The 14,387-nt window shown below is 41.3% G+C and overlaps 1 protein-coding gene across 2 annotated transcripts in view; it reads left to right on the top strand.

Annotated features, from left to right (window-relative positions):
* The window catches only part of THOC1 (THO complex subunit 1), a 387,395-nt gene that overhangs the window by 27,321 nt on the left and 345,687 nt on the right, over positions 1–14,387 (top strand). For both annotated transcript variants that reach the window (XM_085605802.1, XM_085605801.1), the window contains exons 4-5: positions 9,163–9,229; positions 9,684–9,802. In XM_085605802.1, coding sequence (XP_085461928.1) covers positions 9,163–9,229; positions 9,684–9,802 — 186 coding nt within the window. The remainder of the gene's footprint in view (positions 1–9,162; positions 9,230–9,683; positions 9,803–14,387) is intronic.

Here is a 14,387-nt window from a genome sequence, read left to right as displayed (position 1 = left end):
AAAATAGCTTTGTGTCAAATTACTTCAGTGCGAACGATTTTAGAGGGCAATGTATTTCCATTTGATTAATGGTCGTCTTAATATTTCCCATCATGTAATGCCCACTTCTCTCCCTGTGCAGCATTTGTTAGAATATCAGCATTTTGATGCACATGGGAGCTTAATATAACCAGCAGCATTATAAGCAACTGTGTTTCCCATATGACTGTCAGTTTTTACAACAGAGATAAAATAAAAGCTCATTAAAATAATTTTGTAGGCTGATGCCCTAGAAAAGGTTTTGTGAGGCAGCAGCCGAAAGTTGCAGTTGCATGTGGTTGCTGCTTTGTACATGTTATGCCGAAGTCAAGCTGTTTAAACCACCTGCCATCAAAGATCCTAGTGAAATTCATAACTATTTACCATGGGTTTTTAATACTACATTTTAGTAGTTGGCCTATAAATGGAATATTTTGAAGGAACTTGGACTTTGTACAGTTGCCTTGAAGCTAGGTTATAGATTGGGGGAAAACACTTACAAAACTAGCATTGGCAAAGACAGTAAGTTTTGACTTTCACTTCTCATACAGATTGAGATTGCACACACTGTACAAATGTAAATCTCATAGGCTTTGGCGATGCTTGTTTGCCCCTCAGCACTGGCAGAGAGTACAAAGGCTTCTAGAGACTTCAAAGGCTTCTAAAACTGTGCTAACATTCTTTTCTGTAGTATCCATTTCTCAGATGAAATGTATTAGAGCTCACGGCCAATTGCAGCCTGGACGCTCATTGGCTGATTATTGAAACGGCAAAAGAGTATGTAGAATACCATTCCAAGATGTCCGCCATGTTTATAATCAATCCTTGAGTGATATGGCAGCACAGAAGAGTGAACACTAACAAAAGAATGAAAAGTACATGCTACAGGAAATAAAGCAGACTTTTTTCCTACACCATACATTTTTTACATGCTATTGTTGGCACTTGTTCCCCAGTGCCACAGGGCTGCTCAGGATCTGATTTAAGATGCAAAATATCCCCTCTTGCGTTTGAGGGTAGGCGAAATGACAGCCATAACAGCCAATAGAAAACTAATGAGACTAAAATACTAATGTTCAAGATGTGATTTACCATGTCTCGAGCCAACAGCTGAAGGTTGTGGTGCCGAAATTGTCAACGGGTAAAGAAGGCTTTCCCGTAGGCTCTTAAATTTAGTTTAAAATACTTTGTTTACCATGAATGGTGCAAGAACAATGCACATCCAACTAACTGGTATTGGCAAAGCTGTAGGTCTGGCTAGCATTATTAGTCCTAAATAAAGTGTTAAAGTAAAGGCAGCTGTAGTAGAAAAAAAAAAAAGAAAACCAAGATTGCTTCATCTACATAGTGCATAAATGGCTAAAGAATGTAATGTGATGATTGGGTATACTTTTGAAATGTAACATAGCCCTTCTTGCTTTGCAACGCAAACACTCAGTAAGAGATGTAATAATACACCAAATAGTCAGTGGCTTGAGGTGCAAGGGTAACATTCCTTGGGGTGCATCCAAAGTCTACCCTATGTATATTTTAAAGAATTGGTATTCATAAGTGAAGGAGTGACCCGATTAGGGCCACCCGGGTCACTCACAACCAACTCTCAGCTTTCCACACAAATGAAGAGTCGGTCAGACAGTAGAGAATATAAACCAAAGTTATTTTATTAGTATTCGCTCGAGCGTAGTCCAGTCAGACCAGCCTCCTAGGATAGGTGCCGAGGCACTGACCCCTGTCCACACAGTAACACAAAATATTCATTTCCAACACCTCTAAAACCCCGCCCAGACTGGAAGTTTCCAGCCTGGGCACTAACAAACAAAAGGAGTACAGAAGGGCCAGTTACCATCTTGAGAACGGGTACATATTATCTTAGCTTCAAGGTTATTCTGCCCGTGCTCATCTCCCTAGAGTGGGAGCAGGGTTTACTTGAGAGGAAAGGTATGCGAGAGACAGAATGATCTATTCATTAAGGCAGTGGAACTCAACCTTGGATAACACTAAAGAGAAACAATTCACAGCTGCTTTTCTTCTGAGAAGGCACAGAGTAATGAAGCAGGAGCATATTCTATCAATCATGGCACAAAATGGCGGCTGAATACAAAAAAGTGCAGCAAATGCTAACTTAATTTGCAAAATGCTATAAGGAGTCCGCTAGACACATTTACAGTCCAACAATAAGTCTTGCAGGCAGCTGAGTTATCAACTGACCTGCCCTTTTGAGGATAAATGACCCACTACAATAATTATCACCTCACTATTGGAAAATTGTCGACCTCTCGCTGTTAAAGTTTTTTTACCCAAACACATTCTTTATGGAAATGCCCAAAAATACAGTGTGGCTAATTTTACTTGTATATTGAAGTTGATAATTTTTTTTGTCTACCCTTCAAGGGAAAAACCATTTACGAGGGGGGACCCCAAATGCACAATAAAGAACCGGTTTATGCGGGGTTAGAGACAATCAACTGGAGAAGAGAATCAAAACCGGTTTCAGAGATATCAATTAGGGCCTAAGAAATAGGTCCCTGTTGTAGAGCAAAACACAACTGGAAAAACATAAACCAAAAAATGTCAAACATCAGACACCCACTCAAGATGTGAATATAAGTATAAAGGTAAGGATATATGTACACCTTATTACTAGTTTTTTTGGTATTTTTAATTCAGTAATTTATTTTAGTAGTTCATTTTAATTGATACAAAAAGACATTCTTGATCTAATAAATACATAACAATAAAACATACATTTACAGAACAACAATATATGTATAATCATAAAAGACAGAGTTCAAGGCCCCATGAGTAAACAGTCAGATTCATACACCTACTCATTGAGTCTAAATCACATTCACCAATACACATCTCAAAATACACAAATTATCCTTGGGTATATAGATGGATATGGTCGTTGGTGTATCTTCCAACGATGGCCAGGTGGTACATAAAGAGAAAGGAGGTCGCCAAATCAAGCGCCAACGCGCGTTTCGGTATCGGACCCACAAAGGGATCCCACCTTCATCAGGGCAAGGACCAAGGATAATAGGGGACAAGAACACACCTAGGAATTTAAAAAAATAATAAACACAAATAAACCATATATAACATCAACCAACAATAATACGCAATATTAAATGCAAATTTCTTCAAAAAAGAGAGTGGGCATTAATTATTGATACAAAAACAATTTCCAGTTACTTGCAAATATGGATCGATCACAAATTTATTTAACACGGCCCAATGGGTCCGTAGGTAGCTCAAACCTTTGCAAAAAAGATTAAAAACGTATAAAAAAGAATAGTAAAGAACACAACACCGAGGTATATATCCAAAATATCCAAACAGATCCTATAAGTTTGTTAAAAGAATTGGAAGGATAATGACAGAAAAACAAGATAGCACCTGTATCGAAGATCCCAATTAGAAAGTGTGAGAATAGAAAAAGTAATAAACCCGTAGTGATAGCAAGATGAGCTGTAGCTGGTACATACTGGACACACAGGTACTAGATAAAACATTGGTACTGATGAATCGCACCCAAGCTCAAAGCGTCGTCAGACGACGGACAGAAACATCTCGTCTTTTCTACACAAACGAAAAGTTTAGATTGGTCATTGGAGACTGTGTGATAAAAGAAGAACCTTCAGATGGTACGAGGGGGTCACACTGTCTTAACAATGGGTTACATAAACAAACATCGAGGTTGATGACCTACTTGGATGAATATGGCGAGTAGAAAAAGAAGATCAAAGCTGTACAGCAGATAACGTCTGGCTAGCGAGCGTAGGGAGGCAGGAATAAGTGCTTGAAGATCAAAAGGACCAAGGTTGAAGCGACAATGGTGGGAATGTGTGTACAAATCTATAATTAGGAGAGAAAATATATAAATGAATATGATAGCATATTAATATCCTCAATCTTCGTTATCGGAGAGGTGCTTAAGGCCAAGGTTTAAAATAGGTCTAAGTCCGCCTCGACAACGACAAGTAGGTATCCCTCCTAAGGGTACTGTGAGGTGCGAGAAAACAATGTGTTACCGGCAAGTACCCCACGGGGTCTCCAAGCCACACACCTACACACTGCTCCCCGTAGGAGCATGTAAAAATCACGGGGAGATTAATAAGGCAGCTAAACGCTAATCAAAGCCTACCTGTTAGCTAATCAAGAGTTAGAATGTTGCGTTCCCTTAATATTTCACGCACAGCACATATCGATGTCGGACAGATTCCTCGCTACCCGGTCAAACAGTCCCGCCATGATAGAGGCGTGTGGCAGTTAAATCGTGGGCAGTCGTCTCGGCAGTGTTAAATAAACATCTCTCCTAAGAAAATAAGATACGAAGACAATATATGTTATATTTTCTACCAGTATGTGCCGCACGGAATATCAAAGCAACTAAACTACAAGTTAATCTCCATAACGGCAAACAATAGTCACGAGGTAGTTGACAGGGCAACAAGGGGCTTGTCTCAGCCTACCTGTTAGCTGATCGAGTATTTAGATATCGCGTTCCCTCAGTATTTCACGCACAGCATAGAAGGATGTGGAATGAATTCCTCGCTAAACGATCAAATTGTCCCGCCATAATAAATATGCGTAGCAGTTAAATCGTGGGCCAATCGGGTACAAGGTGAAAGGTGGAAGAATTCCCATGGAAAGAGGACTAACGTACTATCAGTAGAACCATAGATTCAGCGCCATGTTGGAGCTGGTTGCTGTTGTATAAAGTCCACAACAATGTATCAGATACAGAGTGTAGTACTAATTTTTAATACGGGCTATTGGGTCCAAAGATAAATACCTCCAAAGTAATTCATATCAAAGGATGTGATTAAAATGTCAAGGGCTATGTAAAGAGGCTCCTGCTGGCATAAGCGAAACAAATACCCGATCTAATAAAAAGAAAAAAGGAAAGAAATGGTGTTCAAAACCAGACAATTCTATACTAGCATTTTCAGGCAATTAAGTAATAGCATTTTCCCAAGAGATGGTTTCATTTAACCCACATTGGACGGAATTCAGATAAAAAATACAAAAAGTTTCTCTTTTCTTTCTGATGGAAGTAGGGTTCCTGCCCAGCGGGGTATGTATCTTCTCCAAGATAGTCCATCTCAGCTCTGTATCTTTATGGTTCTTACTAAGCCAATGGCTGACTAACGGGGCTGATGTTTTGTTGGTCCGGATATTTGATTTATGTTCACATATTCGCAATCTTACCTCCCGACCAGTTTCCCTGATATAGGGGAGATTGCAGGGGCAAATAATGGTATATACCACGTTGGAGGACCGGCAGTTAGTCATTCCTTGAAGCATGATTGTTCGATTGTTAATGTCAATAGTACTGCCTACAATCGCCTGAGGGCATGCTTGGCAAATACCACATCTGTGGTTGCCTTCGACAGGTTTAGTGCCGACAATGGCTGTTTGAGTTAAGGTTTTATTCTCTTTGTCCGATACCTTGCCTCGAATCAGGCAGTTTTTCAAGTTTTTATTGCGTTTAAAAGCAAAAAGAGGTTTGGGAATCCCCATTTCCTCGTTGCCTACATTGAGCAGATACCAGAGGGAATTGATTGTTTGTCTGACCTTATGGTTGATGTTAGAATGCTTCGTTACATACACTAGTTTGTCCATCGGGTCAGGTTCTTTTTGTTGGAACATGGTATCTCTGTTGAAGTAACAAGCTCTTTTAAAGGAATCTTTAATGAGCTTTTGGGGATAGCCTCTTTTGAGAAATTTGGTTTTAAGGATATCGGCTTGGACCAAAAAGTCTTTCATTTGTGAGCAATTTCTACGTAAGCGTAGAAATTGACTAAAAGGGATACTATCCCTCTGACTTCTCGGATGATAACTGCCATATTGGAGCAGTGTGTTTCTAGCAGTTGGCTTAGTGTATAGAGACACACTGATTTTGTTGTTGCAATGTTCGACCCAAACGTCTAGGAATCCAACCTTGGTATTGCTAAAGTGAACTGTAAATTTAAGATTTGAATCAGCTGCATTTAACCAGGATACGAATTCGCCCAAAGAGTCATGGTCACCGCTCCAGATGAAAAATATGTCATCTATGAAGCGTGACCATGCTCGGACATTCTCGTAAAATGGAGCCATATCAATTATAGATGTTAAATTGCTCAAATTTGCCCATATAGAGGCAGGCAATACTGGGGGCACAAGATGCCCCCATGCTGACTCCCTGAATTTGATGAAAAAAATCATTGTTGAATTCAAAGTAGTTGTCATTTAAGACAACCTCAAGGCATTGTAAGACAAAAGAAGAGTTAACAATAGGGTTATCGTTGGTAAGTATTTCCTGTATCACCGCTAATGCTCCCTCCTGTGGAATGTTGGTGTATAGCGATTCCAGATCAAGGATCACTAATAGTTCCCTGTCTGGATCGAAAGAGATATTCTCAATCTTGGAGATAAAGTGGCCCGTATCTCTCACATACGACTCCAATTTAGTCACCAAGGGATTTAGAAAACAATCCACATATTTTGCAAGGGGTTCAAGCGCCGAGCCAATGGTGGATACAATAGGCCGTAAGGGCGGATCCGTGGTGTTTTTGTGTGTCTTGGGCACTCCGTATATGATTGGTAAACGGGTATATTTGGGAGTTAGATATTCTGCCTCCTTAGTGCAAATAAGTTCCTGGTCAACAGCATGTCTAACCATGGACAAAATACGAGCTTTAAGGTTGTTCTCAGGGTTACCTCTTATGCGCTTATAGTGTTTAGTAGAGGACAATAGTGTGTTCATATTTTCAATATAATTGTCAGTATTGAACAACACGATGCCCCCACCCTTGTCACAAGGTTTGATAGTCAGGGATTTGTTGTTTTGGGGGGAAACTAAGGCTTTTTGTTCTGCAGGGAGTAAGTTGTTAGTAGGTTTGGGTACAAATTTGATGACTTTAGAGATCCTGGACATGACTGCTTTTTCAAAAATGCTGACCTCAGGACCCACCTGGTCAAGCCCGGGGGTAAAATCAGAGGGAGGTTTTAATCCAGACAGATTGTTCGAAGAATCAGGCGAAGGTCTATTGAAAAAGAATTTTTTGAGCCTGATTTTCCTGAAAAAGGAATGTAAATCTTTCAGGAATTTGAATTTATTAAAGGTCGTGGAAGGAACAAACGTAAGGCCTCTGGATAGAAGTCTAAGGGAGTCAGAATCCACCTCTGAAGTAGACAGGTTGAACACAGGAATATCTACTGTGTTTTCCAATACTGGTTCTGTCTGGTTTGTATATACATCTGGGGTTGACCACGTGCCTGATGGTAGTTCCTCATCCGTGGTGTTCTGGTTCTGGGGCGGTAATTTCCCCGGCAATTTCCTAAAAAATGATCTGGGGTCATAGGTCTATCGAACTGATCCTGCCGGTGTTGGTAATTAGGGTTATAGTTGGTTTCATAGTCTCCAGATACCTCCCCTTCAGAGTCCGTTGTATCCGAGAAAGTGACCACTTTCTTATTGTTTCCCCATCTCATATTGTTGTCCCCGGAAGAACCTGATTGACATTTTTTGGTTTATGTTTTTCCAGTTGTGTTTTGCTCTACAACAGGGACCTATTTCTTAGGCCCTAATTGATATCTCTGAAACCGGTTTTGATTCTCTTCTCCAGTTGATTACCCTTCAAGGGAAGACATTTTCGAGTATTTTGGTACTAGAAGTATTGTTTTGTCTAGGTGATATTGCTGTTTCAGTTTAAACCTGTATTGTGTTTTTAAAATATAAGGAGTTCATCACACTTTAGGGTCTGTTTTGCATTGTTAAGACTCTTAAGGTCTAGCAAATAGTTCAATATAATGCATAATCTACATTTGAGACCAGGTCTGTCAATGGCAGCAAGCAAGTAAAGCATGAACATTGTCCATGGGTATGATTTGGTTCCATTGTGTTAATTTAGGGAGGAGGTTCATCTTTACCAGTTACGTTTTCATGGTATCATTATTTTTCAGTTCATTATTACTGAGAAATTTATTTTTAGTTTTCCCATCACTCCTTTTTATTTTTTTCTATTTCTCACTGGTGGTAAATGCCTGTTTTTGTTTGTTTCCCCTTACATGTTTCAACGAGGTGAAACTTCCCAGTACCTCCCAGCTTTCCATCAAATGGCCATTTCTCCTGCTGTTGCCTTCCGTTTTTTATTCTTTTTTGTTTACTTTACCCATTTGCAGTTCTTATGTACAGAAAAGCTGATCTCTGTATGAAATGAGGGCAGTAGCTAGGTTTCACCGTGGCAGGGGTATTGCGGCCACTTCAAAGGGCTACCACCCCCTACCCACATGGCTGCTGTGGGTTGAGAGGTAAAATACAACATACATGCAGAGTACAAGATCCTTGATGGACCCTGGGCAGCCTTACACAAAAGTCTATAATTTTGAGGGACTGTTGCATGTGGGATCCATTCACTCATCTAGGTATACATTGTAAATCGCTCACCTTCACACACGTCTAGTTTTGCTCACAGTTGTCCTAGACATGTTAAAGGTATAGGACCTCAGGTATGGAGGATTACACAGAATTTATGCAGAGAAAGCTGGTTGAACTTACCTCTCTGATAGTGCAGGTAAAAAGGCCTCTGCCAGTCTAAACATGAACTGGGTTGAGAAAACTATAGTCCTCCTAAAGAGTATTGTTCTTTGAATGCCCCAAGGACCTCATAGTCCAGCTCTGATGTCTCGGATAGTTATACAGGACAATCCTACTTGGGCAAAATTGATTGTCGTAATGGCTGTGGGAAAAACACAGTACTTTTCAGAAATATACAGTGACAGGACACCACAGTTTAAAAAATCTATGCAGAGGACTTTCATACCAGCAGCCCCATTTAGCCACTTTTAGAGGCGCTTGTGTTTCACTGATTGCTGTGTATGTTAATCCCATTCAAATTTTCACTTATCTTTTTGTGGGATTCTAAATCTGAAAGAGAACTTGTGGACCAGTAATGTGTTCCTGTATCATGATTAGTCTTTAACTTATACCTAATCTTGTTAATTTAAACGTATAATCTAAAGTATTTTCCTTTTCCTTTTTTTTGCTTCTGTAAAGTATGGCCTGTAAATATGACATATCGCCTGATGACACTGCTAGGATAGCTTGATACAGGTTTTGTTTAATCTCAGTGTTCCCTTTCTATTTTTCCACAGATAAACCAGGCATCCTGCAAGAATGTCTTGGCCATTATTTCCCTTGCTATTAATGGTGTCACAGAAGGTATGTCAAGTATTTGAGGCACTGTAGTTTGTTTTGCTTCATTGCTAATAATTTGTGATAATGTTACTTCTGCTTTCTGCTTTAAATAAAATTGGTACCCCAACTGTTGACCTGATAGACCACCTTCTCGTTCTCATACCCCCAGCCACAGTGGCCAATACTTTTGAAAGAAGTATGTTGGTGGGCATTCAGATACATTGAGCCCAAGCCATCTTAAGATCTATATTTGCCCCCACTGCATAATGGCTGGTCAGGATCCATCATCAGAGGGTTTTCGAAGTGTTCTCTGTAAAGAAGGACTTAAAATCTTCCAATTAATTGAATCAGTTGCACCAGTTGTGAAGAGGAGAGTCTGCTATGTAACCATCAAGAGATTTCTGTAGGGGAGATGAAGTGGTAATCACGGAAGTGTATCAGAGCGTTTATTAATGGCATTAAATCTGCTCTCTCCAAGGTATTGTCACAGCTTCTACTCCGTTCGTCCTCCTTGGAGATGTTCTTGATTGTCTGCCTCTGGATCAGTGTGATAAAATCTTCACATTTGTGGAGAGGAACGTCAGCACATGGAAATCGGTAAGCTTTAGAACTTAAAGATTTTTCAATTGAAAACATGTGTGTTTATTTTGATGCCTGGCAGATGTCTGTCAATTTGTAGTAGATACTTTATCTACATGATCATCTCTTAAAATATCTCAAAAAATTGTTCCAGGGATCACCACTTATTTGACAGGTTTTTGCACAGGCAGTGACACACTCAAAGAATATATTTTACCCCAGTGTCTCTCCTTTACTTTTGTCTGGTACACGTTTTGTGGACCACTGAAGGCAATGTACAGACATTAGCCAAGTAACTGCTACAAGTATTTATTTATTTGGATTGTGTTTAAAAAAAAAAATACATTTTGTTTTGTCTTGTCAGCACTTGAATACTTGACATGGACTTATTTCAGTAAACTCCCACAAATGCTAAATGTGATGTTGAACTAACGTGATTATCACAACTATGAGACCCGTTGCAGTGATAAGCACAAATTATCCGAAAGAGAATAAACAGTCCGCACATGGTCGTGGTATACAAAGAAAGTGCATATTTATTGCCCTAGCTGCAGTTGGAAACACACACACAGGGAGCAACTGTCAGTGTTTCAGCTGGCTAGGTGTAAGTTGCGCTTTTTAGGTCGAGCCTAGCGGCAGCGTGCATGGACTACTCGCTCTTTGAGACTGCTGTAGTAGAGTATGGGAGAGAAGCCACGCTCCTCCCATATTTTTCATTGGCTTGTGTCATTGTCTTTCGTAAATGCTGCCTTTGGATTTATTAGTAGGCTTGTTAGTCCCTCCTTAGTACGGCCATGTCTTCATTTGTACCCTCCCATGGCGACTGACCCTTTTACTTCGGTTGTTACACAGGACCTATTATTTAGTCTGTAAGCACTATTTACTTTATTTATTGAGTTTCTCTTACTGCAGGCTGGACATGCACTGCTTCAGCTGAAACTGCTTGTGTGTGTTTTTTAAGCAGCACGGCCGCCCACGTAACACGGGTGCCTACTTTTAATCACTGTAACCACGATTGGGGCAACTCCAGGCCCCTCTCCCTTTCACACCCAGAGTTTACCACAGTGATAGATTCGTCCCTTCTGGGTTGGGGCGACCATCTGGGAGAGAAGGAGATCTGAGGCCTCTGGTCTCTGCTGGAGACCAGGCTTCATATGAACCTCCTGGAGCTGAGGGCCAGCGACTTGGTGTTGAAGGCTTTCCTTCTGTTCTTCAAAGGGAGTTTGCAGTGGGTGCTCACAGACCATGTGGAATTGCAACAAGCAGGGTAGTGTGGGGTACTGGACTCTGTGCCAGGAGGCGCTACATGTCTGGAAATAGCTCGACCATCATGGGATCTTTTTAGTGATGAGCCACCTGGCAGGATCTTTAAATATTAGGACAGACAAGCTTAGCTGAAGCCACTTAATGGATGATGAGTGGCAGTTATACTCTCTTCTGCAAATGGAGAGAACCTTGACTCAATCTATTCACCGTCGTTAAGAATGTGTAGTGTCAGCAGTTTAGCGCCTCTCCTTAGGGAGTGTGTTTGGCCTGGAGTGGAACTTTGGACTCCTTGTACGCCTTCCTGCTGATACCACCCCTGAGTTCTGAAGATCAGGAACAACGAGGTTCAAGTCATCCTAGTGGCCCTGGATTTGGCATGGGTGAGTATGGTATCAAGAACTCTGGGGCTTGAGCATCTGTCTTCCGATCAGGTTGTTTTTACATAGATCATACTAAAGCACACCGGGTGGATCAGCTGCTTTTTGTGGGCTTCACTGGGGGCAAAAAAAAAACCAAGTGTGTGCCGTAGAGGACCATCGCCCATTTGATCGTACTCTGCATCAAGATCTGTTGTGCACTGGCCAAAAATCAGCCTCCAGAAGGTCTGCTACCTTATTATACTATGGCCAAAGCTGCTACCACTGTGTTGGGCATGGGGAGTTCCTGTCCTGGACAACTGCCAGCGGCTAAGTGGATGCAACTCTATACGTTCGCAGAGCACTACTGTCTGGACAGCCAGGTTTACCGAGGGGGGCATGTCCTCCGCTCTTACCTACACAACATTTTTAGTTTAAACCAATTCATGGACCTACTCCATAATAGGTATTGCTCTGGTATCGGCTCTAAAGTTGAGGAATCTGCAGCTAAAGTCTCTATCAAAAGAGCATGTTACTTACATTTGGTAAGGCTCTTTCAGGTAGAAACTCTATTCAACTGTAGATTCCTTACCGGCCTTTCCATCCTCCCCATTTTGTGAATTGGAGCCTGTCCATTAATAAGATCACAAATCTAGAAATCTGCACACTGGTCAAAGCCAAATTGCTACTGTGTCGAGTGGTGCGGACAGTCTTGAAAGCAACTGATGTCCACGTGCAGTAGTGGTGCAATATAGGCCCCACACGTCATTTCTGGAGTGGAACAGTGTCTATTTCGAGCCGGATGGTGCATCCTACTGGTGCGCCGAGTTACTGCTGAAAAGTGTCTGGATCCATTCTGATGTCTTATTCTTCTGTACTCTAATACCTCCACCTCATTAGTTTTTCTACCACTTCATATATCTTAGAGCCTCTACCCATCTATACCATAATGTCTCAACCACTTCTTATATCCTGTTACCCGTGGCTCTTCCTGGTACCCTTTTACTGCTACACCTACCAATAACCTTGTACATCAACTCCTACTTCTACCCTAACCCTTACCCTGCTACGTCTAGCCCTGTTCATACTGTTAACACTGCAATTACTTCTAATTCTACCCTATATCATTTCCCGGTTTCCTTTAATCCCAATCCTTTTTCTCCTAATCTTTTTTTCATGTGCAATTTTCTTTGTTGGTTACTCTTGGTTTCTTTTCTGAATTACTTAAATTTTTTATGGTGGAAAGACATTTACTTAGTTGGACAATTTTCAAAATGCAGTTGCTCCAGCCTGGGGCAGTCAGTCTGTTGTTGGTCTTTATTTTGGATTATCTCTGAAATGTAGCAAAGGAATGGAGGCTGATAAAGCTATATTTCTCTTGGGATGAGATACCATTGAAGGCCTAAAGGGGACTACCATACACTATCATTAGATACCTCCTCTTCTAGCCCCTTTGCAACAGCAAGTAGTACCTTTGGTACCAACATCATTCTTGCACAAATACCAATTTGGTTAGGTAGTCCTTTAAAAAAAACGAGAGTCTAGGTTGCTCTCAGCAGAATTAATTATAGTAAAAATAAATTGCCAAAGGTTTTTTGTTTTGTTGGTCGCACGATTGATGCTGCTGGAAAACTGATTTGAGGAGAGTATGGCAGTCTCATTGGGGATTTACAAAGTAAGTGTATCATCAATAACCATGCGTCCACTCAAAAGACAGCAGGTAGTGGTGATTTACTCCCTTACTTAGGTGTGATGATACAAAAATGAACCAGCACAACGGCAGATACTTGAAACTGCACCTCCCACAGAGTTCCTTGTATTAAGGCTTGGTGCACTCCATCCTCAGTACCAGCCGTTGGGTGATATTGCTGCTAGGCAGGAAAACATGTAAACAATAGAGTGGAATTGTGAACTCAATCAGAAGTCCACAATCCTGTATAATTTTGTACACTTCTTGTACTAAATTTCAGTGTGTTCCATTAGAAACAGGCAAAAAGCAGCCAACACATTTTGTTCAATTGAGTTGAACTTCCTCAGGGTTCATAACTATGCGCTAAAAGTTTCATCTGTCCATGCATAGTTAAGTTTCCATATCCATCCTAATCCTAGAGAGCATCGGACCATTATGAACATAATCATGGTTCAACTGCCACATATATCATGATACAACACGAAAACAATCCATGTCATAAGGGGGGTAATTGTGTCTCCTAATCTCGACACCGGGACCAAGACCCACTGTCACCATCCAGTTCAAGCTTGATAATTACCCCTTTGTGATAGGGTTGGCTTCCAATGGATATAAATGCTGGCTTGTTGCTGCTGAAGTTTTTGCTCCTTGTTAGTACGATGTGCCCATAGCTGACCCCTCAGTAAAGCAAAGCACTGTTTATTGCTTCAGGAAGGCGCATAGCATATGAACCAAGATATCTGGGCTCCTGTTGGACTTTAAATAGTTCTCTTTCCGGATGTCCTCAACATCTACAGGGTTGTGTAGGAGTTGCGGGGGAAGGCACCAATGCTGGCAGGACGAGTTGTCTTCTCAATTCTAGACCAATTCACTTCTAAGGGTGCATAATCGGAGATTGAGATGTCCAATATATGAGGGTGTTGTAGTAGGGAATAGATGAGAAATAAATAGTCTATATGAGAATATGACTGGTGAATGCAGAAGAAGAATGAAAATTCCCGGGTGTCTGAGTGATGGTATTGTCATGCTTCGACCAAGTCCATGTCTGTAGTATCACGCTTTCAGGGCTGTAAACATTGCCTGAGTTCCCTGGAAGGAGGCGGCACTGCGGTTAAGTTCAGGGTCCCAAACCAGGTTGAAGTCGCCCCCCCCCCCGCCACACACGCACACACACACACACACCCACACCCACACCCACCACCACCACCACCACCACCACCACCACCACCACCACACCCCCCCCCCCCCTCTCTCTGTGACAAATTGTCTTGGAGCAGGTTCCTGAAATAAG

Source organism: Triturus cristatus, chromosome 5_1, assembly GCF_964204655.1.
Source record: "Triturus cristatus chromosome 5_1, aTriCri1.1, whole genome shotgun sequence".
Taxonomy (NCBI): Eukaryota; Metazoa; Chordata; class Amphibia; order Caudata; family Salamandridae; genus Triturus; species Triturus cristatus.
This window is presented reverse-complemented; position numbering and strand designations above follow the sequence as displayed.